This window comes from Phalaenopsis equestris, unplaced genomic scaffold, assembly GCF_001263595.1.
Source record: "Phalaenopsis equestris unplaced genomic scaffold, ASM126359v1 Scaffold000118, whole genome shotgun sequence".
NCBI classification, from domain to species: Eukaryota; Viridiplantae; Streptophyta; class Magnoliopsida; order Asparagales; family Orchidaceae; genus Phalaenopsis; species Phalaenopsis equestris.
In genome coordinates, this window is record NW_018164560.1 from 138651 (window position 1) to 161581 (window position 22931).

At 37.1% G+C, this 22931-nt stretch overlaps 1 protein-coding gene across 1 annotated transcript in view; it reads right to left on the reverse strand.

The window, feature by feature from the left end:
• LOC110021062 (protein SHOOT GRAVITROPISM 6) overlaps positions 1-22931 on the reverse strand; it is a 156878-nt gene that overhangs the window by 17934 nt on the left and 116013 nt on the right. The window contains 4 exon segments of the mRNA XM_020719393.1: positions 974-1048; positions 1139-1252; positions 1923-2028; positions 19167-19267. Coding sequence (XP_020575052.1) covers positions 974-1048; positions 1139-1252; positions 1923-2028; positions 19167-19267 — 396 coding nt within the window.

Sequence of the window (22931 nt, forward strand, 5' to 3'; positions counted from 1 at the left end):
GAGTGATCAAATCTTCTATACAAATAACTCACTCCTATAAAAAACACTAAGCTTTTCTCTTTTAGGCCTACAAGATACATTTCGTCTAGCTGTTACCTATATCAAGAGAGGTCTATATTCCAAGATCATTGACTCATAAACTATCGAGAAAGGTTGAGATTATATATTTTCATCTTATGTCCCCTCACCAGGAAATTGAGACTTGAGCTTTAAATCACAACAGGTTGTGATTACCTAATTTTATCATATGCTCCCTCACCTGGAAACTTATCAAAATTTCTAATGGATCTCTAACCCTTATTATTGAGGCAAGGACCATTACAAATAATTCAGGATCCGTCTGAATTATGCTTTAGATGTACCAAATCTCGCTTGCAATCTCCCATTAGTAAGCAAGATTTTAAAAGATTGCCATTGTAAAATCATTTTGTTCACCTAATATTGTGAATTTCAAAATTAGCAGTGCTAACAAGCTTGCATATTTGTTTCACATTGATGCAGAATCTAAAGAGAGTAAATATTCCTTTGTTATAAATATATTTTTTTTCCACTTGCCAAAAAAGATAAAGCTACATATTCTAATATAAAGTAGGTCATCCTACTTTTCGTATCTCAAAACTAAATTCTTAGTTACGTGAAAATAATGATGCTTGTCAAACACCAAAGTGTTGCCTTAAGCCTAAGCCATATAAAGCCACCAAACTTTCTTTCGCTTATGTATAGTGATTTTGGGACCCATTTAGAACTAAAAACCCCTACCCACTCCAAAGGAGGTTTCAATAATTTTTTTGATGATCTTAATTGCAGGTGTTAGTTATACTTGTTGAAAGGTAAAATAGATGCAATACCAATAATTAAAATAAAAAAATCCACAATACGGTTAATCATATCTTGAATATTGATTATCATCATATATTCAATGTTATCCATATGATCAGATAAGCCACTAATTTAAAAGAATATTGATAATCACCTGAAGATTTCGTAGCCGTACAGACAGATTTATCAAGATAGGGTCCACGGCATCAGTATGCGACGAGTCAAGAACCTAGATAAAGATTATAAATGCAAAATCAAACCATGGAAAAGGATCCATGAAATACTTGCTCATAGGTTTAAGGAAATTCAAAAAGCTCACTGCCAATAGGCATTGTACAGCAGTCAATTGAACTGCTTCATCATGATCTTCAAGTAAGGCTATAATAACCCCAAGCACTTGTGGAATGTAATGAGGCATTTGAGATTTTGGTATCTATAAAAATGCACAAAAAAGAATTCTTCGCCATGAGTTTCCAAGATCGTATAATCAGAGGATAATAAAATTTTGACATTAGCTGACTTCTTATTACGACTGCCAATATGTGCAATTCATCATGATAACCCCAAACAAGGCATTTTGACATTTTGGAATCTACAACAATGTACAAAATGCAATTCCTTGCCGTAAGTTCTCAAGGTCTCAGAATCTGAAGAAAATAAAATTTAGCCAATTTCGGATTACAACTGCCAATATATGCCAAGTAAGAGCGGACAATAACCACACTAGAGGAGGGTTCATAACCATGATAAATGCACGGAAAGTAAATGCACCCTAATCTCTTAGTGAGTTCCAAAATTAATCCAAGAATAACATACGTTTAGAATGTTGCTGACAATACAATTGGAGCTTTCCAATGTAGTGTCAATTGACAAATGAAATAACAACAAAAATCATAAATAGAAATTTCTGTTCTGCCAACAATAACAGACAAACAACAGCTATCAAAAAAACAACCATAAAAAAAAGAGCGACAAACAACAAACAAACTAAATATCTTAAAGAACAATACACAACAGATGTTATGAGTATTCAAGCCTTTTAACAAAAATGAAATTGTCAAAAACCTAAACCTATAAGATACTAAAAGCTGAAGAACTACAACCTGGACAAGCCCTCGCAAACACATGCTTCTCACAATTGGAGATTCATCAGACATATGTAAACACATCCCCTCAACAATCTGTTCCAAAAGGGCAGGAACTCCATCACTGCACATACAAATACAACAAGTACAGAAAAAAGTCACCTTGTGTAGATAAAGTGTTGCTTAAGTGAGAATAAGCACCAGCTCCTTGAACATTTATAAAAAATTATTCACGGGAACAGAATACATGGAAGCACTTCACCATTTTGTTTCCCAAATTCAATAATAAAAAATAATTGAATTGCCTAATTTTTACAAAACAAAAAAAATAAAAAAAGTAAAGGTTTTAAAAGCTCCAAATTCAATAATAAAAAATAATTGAATTGCCTAATTTTTACAAAACAAAAAAAATAAAAAAAGTAAAGGTTTTAAAAGCTTATTTTTAACAGTTGTAATGCCTAGCTTATTCATCATCTAAGCATTAGACAAGATTTAGAGCTCATAGATGGGAGTCTTATTTAGGTTTTAGAAGGATCAAACAAACTTGCTGACCTCAACACCTCCTCCATAGATCGATTCAGTTAAACACGATGTTGAAGGTAGAGAATTGAAGGATTGTTGGGTAAGGTCAATTCAAAAAACATCGACTACAATAAAATCACTCAAATCCCCATATTTTGCAAAACGAACCACGTCGATGCATTTCGAGCATCAAAATTATCAAAAAGAGCCTTTGCAATTGATTTGATCAAACGAGATGAAACTGGAGGACAACAACCATAACATCACGTAAATGCACAAATCAAACTCAACAAAAACAACAGCTTGTTTTGCAAAACGGACTCAATGATTTCCTAGCATAAAAAAATATCTAGAAAGCACACCATATCCACTAACCCACCGCACGAAAGTGAAACACAAAACTGCCCCTGCACGATATGACAACACAAAATTTGAGATACAAGAAAAGAGATATGGCACAATACTGTCAACACAATTATATATTATCTCCTTAAAAAAAATTACTAATGTTCTATGTAATTAATTAAATTAATTAAATTAAAATCCCTTATCAAATGCCCATTCCCCTCAACATTCTTGTATCTAAGGAGTATAATGCCTCCTCGTACAAGCAAAACCTTCCCATCATGTGTCATGTTTGCCACATGAGTTACATTTGGGGTCATTTTTTTTTATTTTCTTCATGGAACTATTTTGGAATCTAAATTTTACCTCACAAGTCTTTGAATACAATATAATCATCAATAGCATTGGTCTTGTCAACTTTTCGGGCTTCTTAAGATCTGAGCTTCATTCATAACTTCAAGCGGAATCTACAAATTTTTTTTACTGTAATCTTTGCAGGGATGGACCTTGTCCAGTCATTCTTAAACTATTATCTGAGGTTCATTGGAGGATTTGATTTTGTTGAAATGACTTTCGTTAAATGCTATCAAAGGATAAGAACATTCTTGAAAACTTATATCTTTATTTAGTAATTTCTTCAAAGTATGAATGAAGAAAATTTTAACAATATAGAAATTGGGCCTATAACCGATCAACAAGGCTACTGCATGCCTTGAAGAAGAAAATGCTCGTGCGTATCATTGCATCCAAAAGAAATTTGAACCAAGTTTTTTTATGATTTGGAGCTGAGGGTACGACGCTGCAAAGCAGCGCGGAGCACACGCTAAACTACAAGATTGTGCTTCACAGACAAGCAATGTGCAACGACTGTGCATCACTTATCACAATGAAAGTACACTTTTAATAATATTGGCTAATAGATACAAACCACAAGGCAAAGCTATAAGCAAAATGAAAGAAAAGCAAAGGGAAGAAGAAAAAGTCCTACAAAGGGAAATGGAAGTCAAATTCCATATAAGGAGATTAGGTAAATTGGAGATGGGCCACCACAAAACACACTGACAACACAAGATGGAGTGTCATCTCAGTTCAAACAAAGAAAAGCATAGTGAGGGCTTGTGGAAAGAATGGGCAAGAACTGGATTCGCCACAAGAATCCCACAAGCATGATGATCCATGTGCAGCGACAATGTTGTCATAGACAATGATGACCTGGAGCAGCAAGAGGAACGAATATAATCAATATTACAATGCAAGATTGGAGTGCACCAACGAGCGAGGAATACTGTGAGAATGGTCCACAAATATGGGTGAGCATGATCACAAGCCTAGTGAGGGCAAGAGAAGGGCATCAAAAAGGGGACTAGAACTCTTATATATATAAAGAAAAAATCTAACTGAATATTTCTGTTGTTTTGACTCAACCTATACCTTCTATTTTATAATCAAAGTTTAGAGAAAAGGTCTAAGCTTGCTTAAATCTAGACTCACTTTCAAGGCCTTCACCCATAATGTTCAATGTAAGCCCACCTTGATCATAATGCAGGATCAATGAGCTAGTTTGACGATCAAACGGTAATAAAAAAGAATATAAAATACACAAAAAATTGGTCAAATGTGGCTCAATTAAGCTAACCCATGCTAAACCTTAAGTGCTAAAGGTTAAACTAGACCATTGGTTGGCTCCTACGATATCATTCCTTGTTCTAATAAATTAAAGTCATCATAGATTTGGTTTGCATATTTAGCAACTCATTCAGTAGTTGTTGCAGAGTAGTTAGAATTTCACCCCTTTTATAATATATGAACATGATAATTAGCCCGGCTTTCATAGCATATTCACACGACCTAAAGCTCGAATATTAATTTGATGCAGGATGACTCAATGTTACAATTTCCAAATACAACTAGTATGATGGATAACTACTTTTTTATATCATCATTTTATAATATGAATCGATTAAAACAACAGCAATCTCAAAGAATTATCATATTTAAAGAAAATTACATAAAACAAACTAAACATAACATTGTGGCTCAGGGGATTATGATGAGTAAGCATGCATTCATGCAAATTTGACTATTAAGATATCACAACTTACAGATTAATACAATTCATTTTAATTGAAAGAAAACACAGAATAGAATTTAAGACCAATTGATAATAACACGATCATTAATTTTTTAAAACTTCAACAAGAGCTTAGAAAAGAATAATATTAAATAGCAAATCAAATCAATTTCAAAAAGTAGGTGATACAGGAGCGTCTCCCGCTTCTGCACTGGGCGGACGCAGGATTTTCAACGACTAAAAGCAGCGCCTACTTTCCTGACCGAACTGGTCCAGGTTTTACTTTAATGTGGAGTGTCGGCCGGTCCCTTGGGCTCACTCCTAGGTATCTCATTTTTATAAATTTTCTTTGTTGATGTATTAGGGTTAGTTCTTGGTGTGTTATCTATTGGGATAGCCGTCGGTGTCTCTGGTTTCCCTTCTAAGACTAAATCTAAGGGTGAGTGGTGCCTGGCTATAGCTCCTTATGAGGCGGTGACTATCCTCGACTTTCCCTTCCTCCGCATCCTTCCCTCCGCTGTCGTCATCGCCGTAGCTTCTGTGCCGCCTGGAAACAACCCTCCTTGGCTATTTATCTGCAGTCCACCTTGTCATCGCCTTCCAAACCTCGCATTCCTCCCTTCTGACTTGTGGCCGCCTTCCAGAAACCCCACTTCCCACTTCGCCTTGCTGACAGCACCCATAAAACACCCATCTTTCGCTGCTGCTACTCCGGACCAGCAAGCTCCCACATCAATTCCAACCTTCACAGACATCCTGCATTGCTGCTGCAGCCCCTCAACTCCATCACTTTGCTGTTTTACCGCGGTCCATATGTCTTGCATCGCTGCCGCAGACCCACAACTCTATCGCTTTGCTGTTTTACCGCTGTCCGGTCATTCTACCTTGATGCCGCCTGCCCAAAATCCATTCACTTTGCTGTTTCACAGCTGCCCAATCATCCTACCTGCGTCCTGCCGTTCAGCACAGCAAGCATCTGCTATTCCCCTGCTGTACTAATCCCCTTGCCCCACTTCCCTACCTCATCATCACTTTTCCCCAACCCCCAACAGCCTCCACCAACAAGTTAGAGCCGTACTTGTTATTTCCTATTTAAGTGTGCCTGTTTGTAATCTTCGGTTTGTCTTTTCAGTAATAATCTTTGCTTTTCTATTCTTGTTTGGGTCAACTCTGGTATTATTGGATTTTTTGACATGTCATTTTTTGATAAAGATAGAGTAACAAATAGACCAATAATAAATAAATTAGATGAAATTGAATAAGGAATGAATTTACCGAAGTAAAAGAATTCAAAACACCAAATAATATGTAGCTACAATTATACTACACTTGAAGAAATCATGGATCCAACTTGCACTAATAAGATTGAAACTTAAAAAATATTATTCACACCAAAAGCAATGAATTTTACTCCTCATAATACTATATCTAAATTCCTCGTAACCTATGCTACTAGATAAGGTTGGCAACGAAACAGTCTCAATTTACATTAAAGTTAGTTCCACTAGATAAAAATATTCCCAGGTTTTATCTGAAATCTCCAACTTAGCCAACCAGCAGTCAAATTTTAATTCCAAAAACAACCAAATATTCATGAAATGATCTGCTAAACTTCCACCTGGTTTTCAAATTAAGTATAAGGCCAAATAACACCACCTTCGGTACAAAATATTTTTGTTTTGTTTGTGTTTTTAAGAATAATGCCAAAGGCTACCGCCTCGAAGAAAATAAAGCCGGCTCAGCCATTGCATCAACCCACTTGCAGTACTTGGCATGAAGCGATTTTTTTTTTAATCCCCTTTACATGTTCATATCCACAAATAAAGAACCAAGATCAGGAAAAAAATTGATCATTACATAAAAGCCACTAAATTTTCTATTAAGGCGGTTAAATTTATTTCAAAAATGCATAATTTGAAAAGCATATATGTGACACGGGTGCGGGAAAAAGCCGGCCGGCTAAACCAAATGGTATAAAGCGCCGGTCTAGGCCCCAGCTGGACCGGGTGGCCTATAAAGGGGGCAGCCAACCTGCCTGTCCCCTCTCCTCTTTCCGTTGATCCTTTCCCCTTTCCCCTTTCCCCTTTCCGTTGATGTATTTTCCTATTGGAGTCCTTCAATTACTGTTTTCTAGGAATTAGAGTGTTTTGTTGCTTGCTTATTTCATAGTTCTCCTTCTCCCTTGTTAGGGCTGTATCGGATGATGGGTGATGCTTCGATTGTATCCAGCTCCAAGGTGATATTGTATGCTCCCCGATTTTCCTCTCTACCCATTCTCCTGCACATACCATAGCCACTATCCTCTCCATATGCTTCCAGCTGCCTCTGCCTCCCCTTTCACTTCAGCGTCTCTACTATCCAGTCCCTCCAGGCCTCCCCACAGAACCCAGCTGCCCCTTTCACTGCAGCATCTTTGCTGTCCAGTTCTCCAGACCTCCCCATAGTGCCCAACCAGCTCTTCCCCTCCAGACCATACTTGCTGTCCAACCTCTTCCAACCCCATCATCAGCCAACTACCCCTCCCCTCAGACTTTAGCCACTGCCCGCCTTCCCCTTACCTTTCCCTTGCCTTCCCCGCCTACTACAATTTCCTCCTAACACCTACAATTTCCTCCTAACACCTCGCCGACGCCACCACCGCCCTCAAATCTTCTCTTTCCATCCTAGCCAGAGATTGGATATTGCTGTATTTCCTTCTAAGTTTGTGTTGTGGTCGTAACACTAATTTAGTTGCTTAATAAAAGTTTTTTTTCATTTCTGCTGATTTTTGAACTAATTACGCTATCATTTGATATTTAACACTGTCACCGCTGGTCCCAAGACCGGATGTGAAAAGTAGAGGGTTGTGTTAAGTAATCGAAAGTCAGCGTAAAACTTGTCAAAAAAATCATGACATGAATCCTTTTGATCATTGTGTAAGTGCTAGGGAGTCCCTTGGAATCGACGCGCTGTATGACATGAATACAGTGAAAAGTGTGCAAGGGGCCGCTACACTGGCTCCCGCGCGTATTGTCAAATAAGCAAGGGTTCCCACATTACAGACGAATGTGAGTAAAGAAATTAGTCCATAAAACAATATTAGGATAAGATCTTATAATATAGTACTCTCAATAGTAAATTAATGAATTTAATTGATATTATGATTTATCGAAAAAATTAATACCTTATGTAAAAGGCTAAAGAGATTAATAACTTAGGTTTTAAACTTTGATATTCTGGTAAGAATCACATTGGAAATGGTGTAGGTGTTATTATAGATAAGAATCACACTGGAAATGGTGTAGGTGTTATTATAGATAAGAGTTTGAAAGATAATGTTGTAAAAAACTATTAGAGTTGGAGATAAAATTAGAGCCCTTAGGATTATCATTAATACTAAGATTTTTACTATTATAAATGCTTATGCTCTCCAAGTAGGTTTAGATATAGGGTATGAAGATAAATTTTGGAATGACTTAGAAGACTTAATACAAATAATATCTCTTGAAGAAAGAATTTTTATTAGAGGAGATTTAAATGAACGTGTCGGTAAAGTGGTTGAAGATTTCATAAATATTCATGGTGGCTACAATTTTGGGGTGACATATGAAGAATGTAGAGCCATTTTAGATGTTGCTTTAGTGTATGATTTTATTATTATTAATACTTTATTCAAGAAAAAGGATGAGCATCTTATTACTTATAATAATGGATCTAACAAAACAAAAATTGATTATTTCTTACGAGAAGAAGAGATCGCCGAGATTTTAAGGTCATTCCAAGTGAGGAATTAAGTAATCAACATCAATTATTAATTCTAGATTTTAAGATAAAGAGTTGTAAAATAAGGAATAATATAACTCATCATCGTAGAATTAAATGGGGGAACCTAAAATACATAAATAAAATTATTTTTATGAGTAAATATGGGATGTTCATGAAGAAGCAAATGCTATGCGGGATAAAATAACAAACATTATTAAATAAGTAGAAAAAAATGTACTTGAAGAACCAAAAGAAAAAGTTTCTATAAATAAAAATAGATGGTGATGAAATAATAATGTGCAAGAAAAGATAGAATATAAAAAGTTATGTTATAAAAATTGGTTTAAATGTAAAAGAAGTCTAAAAGAACAATCTATAATGCTAAAAATACTGTTTTTAGTGATCTTTATAATAGATTAGATACTAAGAAGAATGAAAAACGTATGTATAAACTAGCCAAACAAAAAAAAAAGAAAAGTTAAGATTTAACTCAAGTGTATTAAAGATGAAAATTAAAAAGTAATTTTCTTAGAAAAAAATATTCAACAAAGGTGGGTGGGTTATTTTGCTAAACTTTTGAATAAAGTTTCTGAAAATACGATCAACCTCAGAGATCTTAATATTGTTAATAATAATAAAACGTTTTATTTTTATCGCCGCATTAGTAAAAAAGAAGTTGAGGAGGCTTTAAAGAAAACCTAGGGTGGAAAGTCTGTAGGACCTGATGATATCCCAATTGAAGTGTGGATATATTTAGGAGATTTGGGAGTTTCTTGGCTTACTAAACACTTTAATATTATTTTAAAAACTAAAAATATGCCTAAGGAGTGGAGGAAGAGTATTTTGGTTTTCTTTTTTAAGAATAAAGGGGATGCACAAGAACGTGCAAGTCATAGAGGAATTAAGTTGATGTGTAATACTTTAAAATTATGGGAGAGGGTAATTGAACATAGGTTAAGACGTATTACAAAGATTTCTCATAATCAATTTGGATTTATGCCAGACAGGTGTTGACCTCATTTTTAGCAAGGTATAGTTTTCTTCTTAGGGTTTAGGATATAGCCTTAGGATTCTCCCTTTGACTATCTTAAAGCCTTAGTAATGAGACCTACCTCATTTTAGAAATCCAAACTACTTCTTTACCCTTATGGAGTTCCGCATGTGTGGTTCTCGACCTCTAGCACCTAGGAGGTCGAAACCAATATGAGGAAACTCAAAAGAAGTCCCTATAGAACCATTAAGCCCTAGGATTGCCTTACGCACAATTTACACCTTCGCGCGCACAAACTTCGCAATTCAGACGGTCGACTCGTTAAATATTGCAATTCACGTCACATACGTCTTTATATGTTGCATAATTAATCAAAACTTAAATAAAATTTTGAGACGATAGATCGCGAGCTCGAAATTTCAACGAAAATTGAATTTGACGTGTTTTCACCTGATCGTCGACGAGGTTGTTCGAACGACCCCAGATGAAGAAACGGACAGCGTCGACGCGTCCAGAGCGTCAAAATTACCTACAAGTAACATCCATTTTGATATGGTTTGAATTATGTTTGAGTCAACAAATTTTAAATGAAATGTTAAAAAAACTGAGTGAAATAAAAAAAAAGAAAATTCATTAACCTAAATCCCTAATTCGCTCACGCATGCTTCTCGCCCCACGCTCACGTCTCTCCTTCCTGTTCGCGAACCATGTCGAGGCCTCTTGCCCCTTTCTCTCGGTCACGAACCGAGCCCGACCGAGTGGCCCTCTTTCTCACGAAGCTTTGGCCTGAGGTCCCCTCTCCCTCATGCTCTGGTAAAGCTTCCGCCTGCCTGCATCTGCTCCCTGCACCACCTACCCGCCACACTCCTCCTAAGATTCTTGTCGCTTCTACCCCATCATTGCCGCGGTCGACTCACCAGCCTGGAAGGGTTTTTGGTTGGTAAAAAAATCGGGAGAGGAGAGGGGGAGGTGTTGTCGAAATTCCCATTGAGTTAGTGTTTGTTCGCTCTTGGAGCTCTGTAGCATGTTCCCCTGTTCTTTCTTTTAGGTCAGCCAAGTAAGGTAAGCCCTCTCCCTTCTCTTCTTCCATTTTCGGTGTTACTTTGTTAACATAAATTACATGAGGGAGGGGGAGGCTGTTGTTGAAATTTGGGGAGTTTTGGAGTTGTTGAGTCTTTTGGTTGCTTGAGTTTTATTTGTTGAACCTTTGCTGGGTAGTTCGTTCCTTGCTATTTCGAGGCCTGCTTCCTGCACCACCTACCCGCCACACTCCCCCTGAGATTATTGTTGCTTCTACCCCATCACTGTCGCGGTCGACTCACCAGCCTGGAAGGGTTTTTGGTTGGCAAAAAAATCGGGAGAGGGGGAGGTGTTGTCGAAATTCCCATTGGGTTAGTGTTTGCTCGCTCTTGGAGCTCTGTAGCATGTTCCCCTGTTCTTTCTTTTAGGTCAGCCAAGTAAGGTCAGCCCTCTCCCTTCTCTTCTTCCATTTTCGGTGTTACTTTGTTAACATAAATTACATGAGGGAGGGGGAGGCTGTTGTTGAAATTTGGGGAGTTTTGGAGTTGTTGAGTCTTTTGGTTGCTTGAGTTTTATTTGTTGAACCTTTGCTGGGTAGTTCGTTCCTTGCTATTTCGAGGTCCTCCTTTTCTTTCGGCTCTCTTTTGACTGTTGGGGCTCGGTTGGTGAATTTGTGACGTATGTTAAAGGCTATGTGACAAATGCTTATCTTATTTAATGCTTTCATTAACATATACGGTTCTTTAAAATTCAGCATAAGCCCATTTCTTTTTGGATTTTAATCACTTGGTGAGTATGCAATATAATAGTTTAAAGGGTTGTTGAAACTTTGCGTTTGCTGCAGCTTTATTGGTTTGTGCTCTTTCTTGTGTGTTCTCTGGGCTATTAGATAAAGGAGCCTTGCACCTCACATCAGGGTGCAAGAGCTCACATCAGGGTGCATGAATTCTTCTTCCTTCCCATTGCTTCTTTATCTGTCTAGAATACATAGATGATTTGCCACTTCATTGACGTATGGGCGCTGTGAATGTTGAATATCTTAGGGATGGTACCCTGCTTCAGTATAATTGGGACACGACAGTGCAATACAATATTGTTTCTGCTCCTTATAAAACTACTGTAGCTTGTGAGAAGTCATGACAATCTTTAGATTAATATGACACTTTCTCTTTCCTGGTTTGTTTTAATAATATGGTTCATAGCAAAGTAATATGCAAAGCCTTCTTTTGGTTAAATAATAGACGATATGCAGATTTTTTTGTCCTTCTATGCTTATCTTATTATTACACACTACTGATCTTGCTAAGCATGCGGTTTCCTGTGCCCAAGGGCATTTTTCTTGGCAGGATTGGTTTGCTTAATTCGAGTGCAGTATATATATGCCGATAATAAATTTGCTATTCTCATGTCAAATGTGTCTAAGGTGGAAAATAAAGCGGTAACAATTACATATAGATCACCAGAAACTTGCTATTTACATTTCTAACACCTGAATCTTTCAATATACATATAAAAAAAAGGGTGTTATCACATTTTAAGGAAAGCTACACTTCATATTTCTTATCCTAAGCATTCTCTACGTGCAGCATATATATGCCGATAATAAATTTGCTATTCTCATGTCAAATGTGTCTAAGGTGGAAAATAAAGCGGGGACAATTACATATAGATCACCAGAAACTTGCTATCTACATTTCTAACACCTGAATCTTTCAATATACATATAAAAAAAAGGGTGTTATCACATTTTAAGAAAAGCTACACTTCATATTTCTTATCCTAAGCATTCTCTACAACATTTAATATCTCTTTGTTTTGATTGTAAAATGAGCTGGTTTGATTTCTTTTGGTTATGGATATTCCAAACATATGTCACTCAACCATTTTTATTTGCAAAACCTTGCTAGTGTTGATCTTTGTTGATATGATTATAATTTATCTTGGAAATAATTAGATAAGTGGCTTTGCTTTAAGCCTTGCATATTTTGTTCGTGGTGGGAAAAGATCAACAAGGTAATAATCATTTTAGGCTTATATGTTTGTTTGGGGAAATAAAAGAGTGGAAAAGAAACGGAAAATCTGAAATTTGATGCTTTTCTGTGTGAAAATTTTGGAGCTTCTACGAGTTTGACTTTTTTCGAAAATATGAGATTTGACTGTTTCTTTTGCGAGAATTATGGAATATCAAAGTGGCTTAGAAGTTGGAAATGGGGCTTTAAACACTCTCTTGGTGGTTTCTTTTAAATACGACATTGGTGACTTTTGGGTAGCATCTATTGGGTTTATTTGGTAACTTTTCGGGGTTTTTTATACATCGATTTGGGCGCTTTACATGCTGATTTTTAGAGGCTTTTACGCACATTTTGAGACTGATTTGATAATTGTTTTGAAAGAATTTAAATGTCTTTGAGCCGATTAACTTGCGGTTTTGCCACTTGCTTAGCTGATTTCTTTTAGAAGTGGGTCGGTCTCATTCTCCATTGATTTGCTTTTATTATCTTTTTTTCTTATCAATTGTTAAGTCAAAAAATGAGAATTTCTGACTTAATTATTTTAAAAACACTTAAAAGATATTTGAAGATTATTTGAAAAATACGTAATTGAGGGTAAATCACCTTAAATCACTTCAAGCTCAAGTTAAAGTGTAGGCTTCCAAAATTTTATAAGCACACCCTATGTGAGAGTTCATTTACCTAATTTTCAAATGAATGATGAAACTAAGCAATTCACCTTAATTCAAGAATTGATTAAAATACCAAATATGAGGATACACCAAAATTTGATTCATAACTTCCTTAATTAAATCAAATAGTGAAATTCCCGCCATGACTTAATCTACAGTGAAACGCAATGCTCCGGGATTTGAGCGAATTTGAGCTTGAGTCTTACAATTAAGTCCTCCTGGCAATTGAAGGCTTTCCTAATGTCAAATATAAATCACATACTCCTAATCCTTTATACGTGACATCGTGTTTTGTTTTACTCGTTCGTGCTTTTTTTATTATGATTTAGTATACCAAATTTTCCTGCAATTTGTTGTTCTTCTTATTGCATTATTTACTTTAATGCAATTGCTAAACTCTTTGGGTAGAGAATAGGACATATGTTAGGAGGTACACCGGGCCTTTGAGACCCAACAATAATTATACTTGCAAATACAAAGCATAAACTAAACTTGGAGTTGCTGTAGTCTAAAGTTTGGAACAAGTTTTCGATGACGAAGAAGCAACAGGTGGAAGATGACGATTTACAATAACAAACCCTTCATTAGAATTAAATACCAAACCATAGGACTTCGAGGTGGTTTGCATAGCGCGACATAAATCCTCACTTTATCTTTTAGGTCTTCGCACAACGAGACTGTGCAATTTAAGCTCTAACTCGATTTAGGTTCCGAAATTGTCGTCTGATACGATATAAACCCTCATATCTTCCAAGTCATTTATATGACAATATCACACAAATATAAATCTTAAATAATAAAATTGGCAGGATGAAACATCAAATAATATCTCCTCAAAATTGAAGCAAAAAAATAGAATAGTTTAGGAAGTCACCGAGGTTCTCTCCTCAGGATCCGTGCACCCCTACTTTTCTTTCCTTTGATTCAAGAAATAAATGTTCCCATTTGGTTTTTTTCCCCACTTGACTTTATCATCATCGAAAGTTCTCTTAAGTGACTTCGGTCATTTGAGAGGTAATTAACTATAGAGGCTTACCTCTATAGGGAGCTTTAAGTACCCAGGTAATATAAACCCTATCTATTTTTTAATATTATGTAGGAGAACTTTTCGGCTTATATAAAAAATGGTTCGCAAACTAAATGAATGTCATAAATTATGTAATTTATTTGATCGAGTTTTACTACCAAGTAATGTGTCTATTCCTCGGGATAGGTGCGCTACTTGTAGTGTTGTGCTTGATTACTTGAACTATTAAATAAATGAGATCCATTCAATCTCATTTTTTAAAAATTAAAATATTATTTTCAAGAAAATCAATATATATATATATATATATATATAAAATTATAATTATATTAAAACTACATCTTATATTTTTCTAAAGAGGAAAGAAATTTTAATGGCCGATAGTAGGTTTACAAAGGAAGCTATATATTTATTGAGAGATTTGATGGAGAAGTTCAGAGATAAGGAGGATCTATGTTTGATTTTTGTTGATTTAGAAAAAGCTTACGACATGGTTCCAATAGATATCCTTTGGAGAGTTCTTTAGAAGAAATGTGTTGATATGACTTATATTCAAGTTATTATAGATATATATATTAGAGCTGTTATATACTAGAGCTGTTACTTGTGTTCGAAGTGAAGAAGGATTGACCAAATGCTTTCCTATTTCTGTTGAACTACATCAGGGATCGACTTTAAGCCCATATCTTTTTGTTTTAGTTATGGATTGTCTAATTGGACATTTACAGGAGGAAGCACCTTGGTGTATGCTTTTTGCAGATGATATCCTTCTCGTGGATAAAACGAGAGAAAAATCCCATGAAAAACTTAAATTATAGAGGTCTACATTGAGTTCTAAAGGCCTTCATTTGAGTAGAATTAAAACTGAATACATGGAATGTAATTTTAGTAGTACTAGCTCTAGTAACAGAAGTGTAACTTTGGATGAGCAAATTATTAAAAGATGTGAACTATTTATATATCTAGGGTCTGTTCTTAAAAGCGATGATGATATAGATAGGGATGTTAATGGTAGAAATCAAGTTGGTTGTTTGAAGTGGAGGAATGCTGCGGGCCTTTTGTGTGATAGAAAAGTACCGCTTAGGCTGAAAGGAAAATTTTATAAGATGATGGTGAGACCTGCAATGCCCTATGGCGCTGAACGTTGGCCTTTAAAAGAGAAGCATAACATTAAGTTAAGTGTTGGCGAGATGAGAATGATTAGGTGGATGAGTGGCTTTACACTTGGAGACAATGAGAAATGAATATATCCTTGATAGGGTTGGTGTAGGTTGGTTGAAAGGGGGGGAATGCTTCGGGTCTTTTGTGTGATAGAAAAGCTTGGTTGAAGGGGGGGAATGCTTCGGGTCTTCTGTGTGATAGAAAAGTACCTCTTAGACTGAAAGGAAAATTTTATAAGACGGTGGTGAGACCTGCAATGCTCTATGGAGTTGAATGTTGACATTTAAAAGAGAAGCATAATGCTAAGTTAAGTGTTGCCGAGATGAGAATGATTAGGTGGATGAGTGGCTTTACACTTAAAAACAAAATGTGAAATGATTATATCCGTGATAGGGTTGGTGTAGCTCAAGTGACGGACAAAATTAGAGAAAGTCGTCTTAGATGGTGTGGTCACATCAAACATCGATAATTTGATGATCCGATTAGGAGAGTAGATGTTTTAGATTCAACTTGTGTTAAGAAAGGCAGAGGTAGACCTAGGAAGACTTGGGCTTATGGTATAAAAGATGACCTTAATTTATTAGAACTAAATGAAATTATGACACTAAATATGTCGCAATGGAGAAAAAGAATTGATGTAGCCGACCCCACGTAGTGAGATTAAGGCTTTGTTGTTGTTGTCCGATATCATTTGATATTAGAGTTAACATAATCTTAATCCTGTCATAAGATTTCCTAGCATCCGCTATAAACTAGAAATTTTTTTCCTACTACCAAATACCCTTTCTACTTCCACAAATCCTAAAACCTAACAATGTTACCCAAAAGATATAGGCCGGAGTCTACCCGACAAGACATGAGTTCTGTCGGCTTCAACTGAGGCTTGCGAAGACTAATGAGATGACCCAAGGGGGAGGTTACCCTCGACCTACATATAAACATTCGAAGAGGAGAAAGATAGGAAAATCTAAATCCCTTATATAGGTAGAATTTTGAAAGATGAAGAAAAAAACCACAACTATTTAGGATCCAATATCAAAGGAGGCTTAGAGAGGGGTATCTGAATCCTATCCATTGGGAGAATTTCAGAAAGGAAATATCATTTGGAGGGCACATAGACTTCGATATCAAAGTGAATCTGCTAGAGTTTGATGGAAGTATGGATCCAAAAGAGCCTATTATCCTGAGTAGCTTGATCAGTAGAGGAGTTCAAGGAGTAGCTTGATCAGTTGCAGATGAGGTGTGATTGCTCCGGAGTAGCTTGATCAGTTGCAGATGAGGTGTGATTGGTCGAGCCAGAGGAGCATACCATAGCCTATTATCTGGGGGGCCTGTAGTCCGTTATTAGCAATGTGTTGTAGCTGCAGCCTTATTCGTTACTTGGAGATGTTTCAATCTTAGCCTTAAAGATAGAAAGACAACATAAACAGAGCAGACAACAGTCATCCTTTAGACAACATCCTTTAATCAAACAGTCACCTACAACTGCCACGACTGTCAAGGGTACCCTGGAAGGAACTAGCAAGCCTGAATAAAAAAGTGACAAGTCAGATCAGAGAGAGAAGAAACAAGAGAAAGGTCGCTCCTCCAATACAGTACTAGCCAGTAAATGTTTCAGGTGCCACATCTATGGCCATATAGTCTCTAGCTGTCCCACAAACTGATGAGTCATCCCTACAGATCAAGAAGCCATGGAAGAAGTTTGCAACAAGGAGAACTGAGGACCAGGGTAAAGTAAATCATCCTCCACCAAATGAAGTAGAAGCGCTTATAGTTCGACAGGTCCTACAAACTGATACAGATACTGATACGGGGGATTTGCAGTGACTTTGTTACAATATATTCTACACCCGGTGCACCATGAACGAGAAGGAATGCAACCTCATCAACGATGGAGGGAGCAATAAGAATGTGATGTTTACACAGATGGTTAAGAAATTAGGTTTCATGACTTAGAGACATTCTCAGTCATATTTACTGACATGGTTGAAGGAGAATCGGGTCAGTATCGATTGGAGATGCTTAATAGAGTTTTCGATTGGGGGCCAGTTGCAGGACCAGGTGTGGTGCGATGTGGTCCCTATATATGCCTGCCATAACATCGTGACAGTTTGACTTAAGGAAACAACGAATTAAAAAACACATATTCCTTCATCAAGGATGGGAAGCATATTATTCCACTTGGTTGGATCCCAAGATCATAGGAGCCCTTACCAGCAAAGCAGCGTCGATGAGAACAGTCTTAGCGACGACAGAGGATGAGAAGACGAGACACCTGCTCCAGACATGGAATAGACAAGACATAGGGTATTTCAGTGTCTCACGACCAACATCTTACCACCAGCACCACCACCATGCGAGAAGGTTCATGTTACTCTCATTGCATACTAAATTAAGCCGACCAGGGGTTACTTTAGGAAGATTGAGCAGTACATGCGTAGTGCACAATCCCAGGAGAGCGGATCAATATAGATGTGTGCTAGCAAGTGGAGAAAACTCTTCCTATGCTTTGGGAGGCAGTACAACCAACAATGATATCTGGGTGATACTAGGATTGAAGATGAGAAATCAAAAGCTTTGACAAATGAGGTTGAAGCTTACCAAATCTCGAAAGACTGACGTGCGTGTGGGAAAAAGCCAACTGGCTGAACTAGATGGCATAAAGCACCGGTCAAGAACCCCACTACACAGGGCGACCTATAAGGGTGCGGTCAAGCCGCCCGTCCTTCCCCCCTTTCTTTTTATGTATTCCCCAATTGGAGTCCTTTAATTACTGTTTTCTGGGAATTAGAGTGAGTTTTTGTTGCTTGCAGATTTCAAAGTTCTCCTTGGAGTCTCTTTCTCCTTTGCTAGGGATGTATCCGACGATCGGTGGTCTTCCGCTATATCCTGCTCCGAGGTGGTGTTTTATCCTCCGCTATTTTCCTCCCTACCTTTTCTCCTTCACCTACCTTAGCTGCCAACCTCTCCATATTCTTTCAGTTACCTCGGCCTTCCCTTTCACTGCAGCGACTTTGTTGTCCAGTTCCTCCAGGCCTCCCCACAGCCGCCCCTTTCATTGCAGGATCTATGCTGTCTAGCCCTCCAGACCTCCCAACAGCGCTCAAACAGCCCTTCCCATGCAGGCCATACTCGCTGTCCATTTCTTCAAACCCCATAATCAGCCATCCACAGCGCCCAAACAGCCCTTCCCATGCAGGCGCTGTCCATTTCTTCAAACCCCATAATCAGCCATCTACCCCTTTCCCCTTAGACTTAGCCACCACCCACCTTCCCCTTACCTTTCCCTGACCTTCCTCGCCTACTCCCCATTCCCCCTACCACTACTACACCTCTGCCACCTCGCCGACGTCACCACCGCCCTCCGAACTTCTCTTCTGGTCCTAGCAAGCGATTAGATATTGTTGTATTTTTTTTTTTTTCAATTTTTGTTGTTGTTGTAACTCTAATTTAGTTACTTAATAAAAATTTATTTTCATTTCTGCCGATTTCTGAACTAGTTCCGATATCAATATGATTCCTCTGTGTTTGCCAGGTTTTTCTTTTACAATCACTGCCATCATCATTATGCTCCCAATCAAATATACAGTTTTCAATCTTCTGTCCATGCTTTTTATACACAATTATACATATTTGATAATCTGTTTGTATTTAAGAACACCTTCCATTATTTGCACCCAAAACATATCACTACATACCTGTGGCGGATATATTCTGACAATGCGGCTGCAGCAGCTTCCCTTTGTAATTTTTGGTACCTCTTCAAAGCCTTATTTAAAATTGTGCATATAGGTTGGACCTGCATGACATTAATAATAGGATACAAAAAATGAAAGCACAAAAAAAAAGAACAATTTAATGCTGGCCAAAATTTTAATTTCAATAAATAGAAAATATAGTCAAATTTTTAATTCCAAGAAATAGACATACTAACAATGCCCTATCCATTTCAATATAAAAAATAAGGCAAACACTCAATTTAAAAAATTGTATCGAAGACTATAAACATTGGAGAGCAGTACATTCTGTGACTAGACAGACTGTCCTAGGCCCAACAGGCTGTATTTATTTGTTTCATTCTTGGGGAATTGGTTTTATATAATTAGCTCTGAAGCAATAGGTCACCTACAGATATGTTAGAAGTTCCATCAATATTATATGGTACAAGCTCGAAGAGGTTTAAAGTGCAAACCAAAACTCAGCTAGTCCCACTTCTTATGTTCTTCATATTGACTCCTCTTATTCATATAATTGTAGCCCATAAGTTCACAGTAATTCTCGAGGAGAAGAGAAGGTGGCGTGAGAAGGACGGGCAGATGTAGTGCTGCTGGAGGAATACAAAAGGTGTGGAGGGAGAAGTGATTGAAGAAGTTAGAAATGTTATATCTATGATTAAAATAAATCAGGAGTAAATAATAGTGGCAGAAAAGAGACGGACATGTGAAAATACTGAGAATCAACTAGCATTACCCATATTTCGTGATTTTAGCAAGGCCTATTTTCTCTCCAGAGTGACTCAAACCACACCTACGTAAGGATAAGCTTCCTTATTCAGAGGAACACAAACTTGCATCCTTAGTGTCCCAAATTAAAACCAATATTTCTGAGTTGCCCGTTGGTGGTGCATTTGGCCATTTTGCAAAAGTCAATCTTATTGTTCTAGTACGAGATAAGTTTAACTGGCTTAGTGTCAAACGTGATGCTGCATGTAGTGTAGCTCAATGTTCGACTATTTAACTAGTCATGGAAAAAAGCACAACACATGATTCACTATGCCATTGAAACTACCACTTAAACTCTGTGAGAAGAAAAAGGTTGAGGAGATTAAAGTGGTCTTTTTCATTGTTATTATACGTTCTATTAAACTTGCTCTAGTGGACTATTTTTATAGACTGGCAAAGTTTCTGGAGGGAGCATACATGCTTGCTCTAGTGGACTATTTTTATAGACTGGCAAAGTCAAGCTCAGCCACATCAGCATTAAAGCCTCACAATTTTTGAACAATCTAATGACTAATTTCTTGAAGACACCTAAGAAAACCATGGGTACCAAACACGATTTACAGTCATTATCAACCTCATTCAAATTTGAGGTTGATATTCCTAGAATTTTGATGGAAATATTTTTAGTGAAGCTGTGCTATGATGGGAACTTGCACTCCCTTTGGTTAACTATGCTTATAATTGTTTTCGAGTCATTTTCAAATAATTATAATTATAGTCTAAGAAGCACATAGAGCTGGTTGTGTTATCATTATCATATAAGTTTGAATACATGAAGTCTTTTAATTAACATGTGCATGATTTACAGGTAGACATCAGTCAAAGAATATTTTTCCATGAGAATATTTCTACAGTAGCTGTGCATAAACAAAACAAGAAACTTCAAAAAGGGACATATTTATGATTAACATTCGACATGAAAGGCTTCCACAAAAAGAACTGGTTAATTGAGGCACAAAGAAAAGGTCCATAAGTACTATGCAGAATTTATATAAACATGTATGAGTTGGACATTTCAAAAGATAGGTACATCCCTATGTTCAAGTTGCGAAAAAATTAATCCATCCTGAGCCAATAATTGAATCCTTAAAATATGTTCTCTTACACTCTTGTTCCACCAGCTACAATTCCATCTGCTTTGACCCCATTGCAATGGCTATCTGGCTAATGAGAACTGCACTCAAGCTAAGAAAATTTTGGATAAGAATACTATTTCAACATACTAAGGCAGCCTCCAACGCACTCAAACTAAGCAAATTTTGAATAAGAATACTATTTCAACATATTAAGGCAGCCACCAACACTATATGGTCAAGCGGAAAGATAGTTTATCATCCAAAGATTTGAGGGTTTCGTCAAAGAAGTTTCAATACTTGATCTTTCACAACAACTAGTAAAGTAGGCAATGCCTCAACTTGCTAGAGAACAATTCTTAACAATTCCGAATCTATCATGTTATGATACTTATTGTAGTGAGCAAATCGTACAGACTAAATATTTTGCTACAATATTGAATGCGCATAAGTTGTACCATGTTAAAATTACCACAAACAGTTTATGTATTACTTTATGTTTTGCTAGTTTATTTGCATTACTAGTTAGAATATTAGACCATTTTATATATCTTTAACTTTTACCTGACAGCATAAACTACAGATCATACCTCAAGATATGATATATGCATTGCTAATTAACTTAGTCCATCAGAGAACCAATTCAGTTTCCATTTTGCCCACAAATGCTGTCCTACAAATTCCTATGTTCTAAAAAAAATTTCTGAGATAGAAACCCTAATCTTTTTTTTTTTTTCGATGAAGAATACGTGACTCAAATTTAACTCATAGCCTCTTTAAGTGCCATCACTCTGTTCCACAACCAAGATCACATCCTGCACTCCTGTTAGTTTTCCATCCTCACAATTCTACACTTGGCCAAGCTCACTCGTTTACACGAACTTATACCATCTTAGATTTCATTTGGCATAAAGCATGAACCGTGTGTTGTGCTCGCTTGTCAAATCTCTAACATTGTGCCTCATTGTGTTGGTGTTCAGCCTTTCCCATGCTCGCACACAGATATGGCGTTTGATCTCGGTTCCTCTTACACCTAGAACAATTGGGCCATCTACCATTGTTTTCCAACCACCTATGGTTTTTTGCTCTTCTTATAACCTTGACATCATTCTCATTCACTTTTTATGGCTTCAGATGGTGCCACGACTATAATTCCGACTTCCAATTTGAATCATTCTCAGTTGCCAAAGTGTTTCAATGTGTCTTGCTTCTATCCCTGATGCGGAAGCGTCTCTCGCAATCCCAAATTGTGCAGGATTTTGTGGTAGTGGAACGTGGAATTGCCGCAATCCAACCGCCTGTCCAAATTTCTATTTCAACCAAAACTTTTTTACTTTCTGATTTATTTCCTATACGCTTATTTCTTTTTTCTTTATTTCCTAATTTTCTTATTCTCAAGTAGGGCTTTGCTTGACGAACTATTTATGTGTTGCTATTTTCTGGTTTAAAAAGACTTTTGGCTTGGTTTATGTATTTTGGAGATGTTTTTCTGGTTATCTCTATTGGAGTGTTGTATCCTTAGATTTCATTCTGTACGTGTGATTGTAACCTTATAGGGCCGAGGTGGTGGTCTCTCTTGGATGCTTGGAGGCCTCCTTCGCCATCCAACTCGCAGCTAACTGTCGTTCAACAGGAAAACTGCTTTTATCAATTACCGTTCGATGTCCCGCCGTAATCCACTCTGCAATTTCAGCCAACGCCCCTCCTTGACATCTTTGCCACACTGTGTCGTGATTTTCCTTAATGTTTACAGTTGAGAAAGACGCCGCACATCGTCTATCCCCCTCCAAAAATCGACAATCGCCTAAAATTTCATGACAAAGGACTAGGGCTAGACTGATTGATCCAACAAGGAGGCTAGACCGGCCGACACTCCCATGGGGTGGGG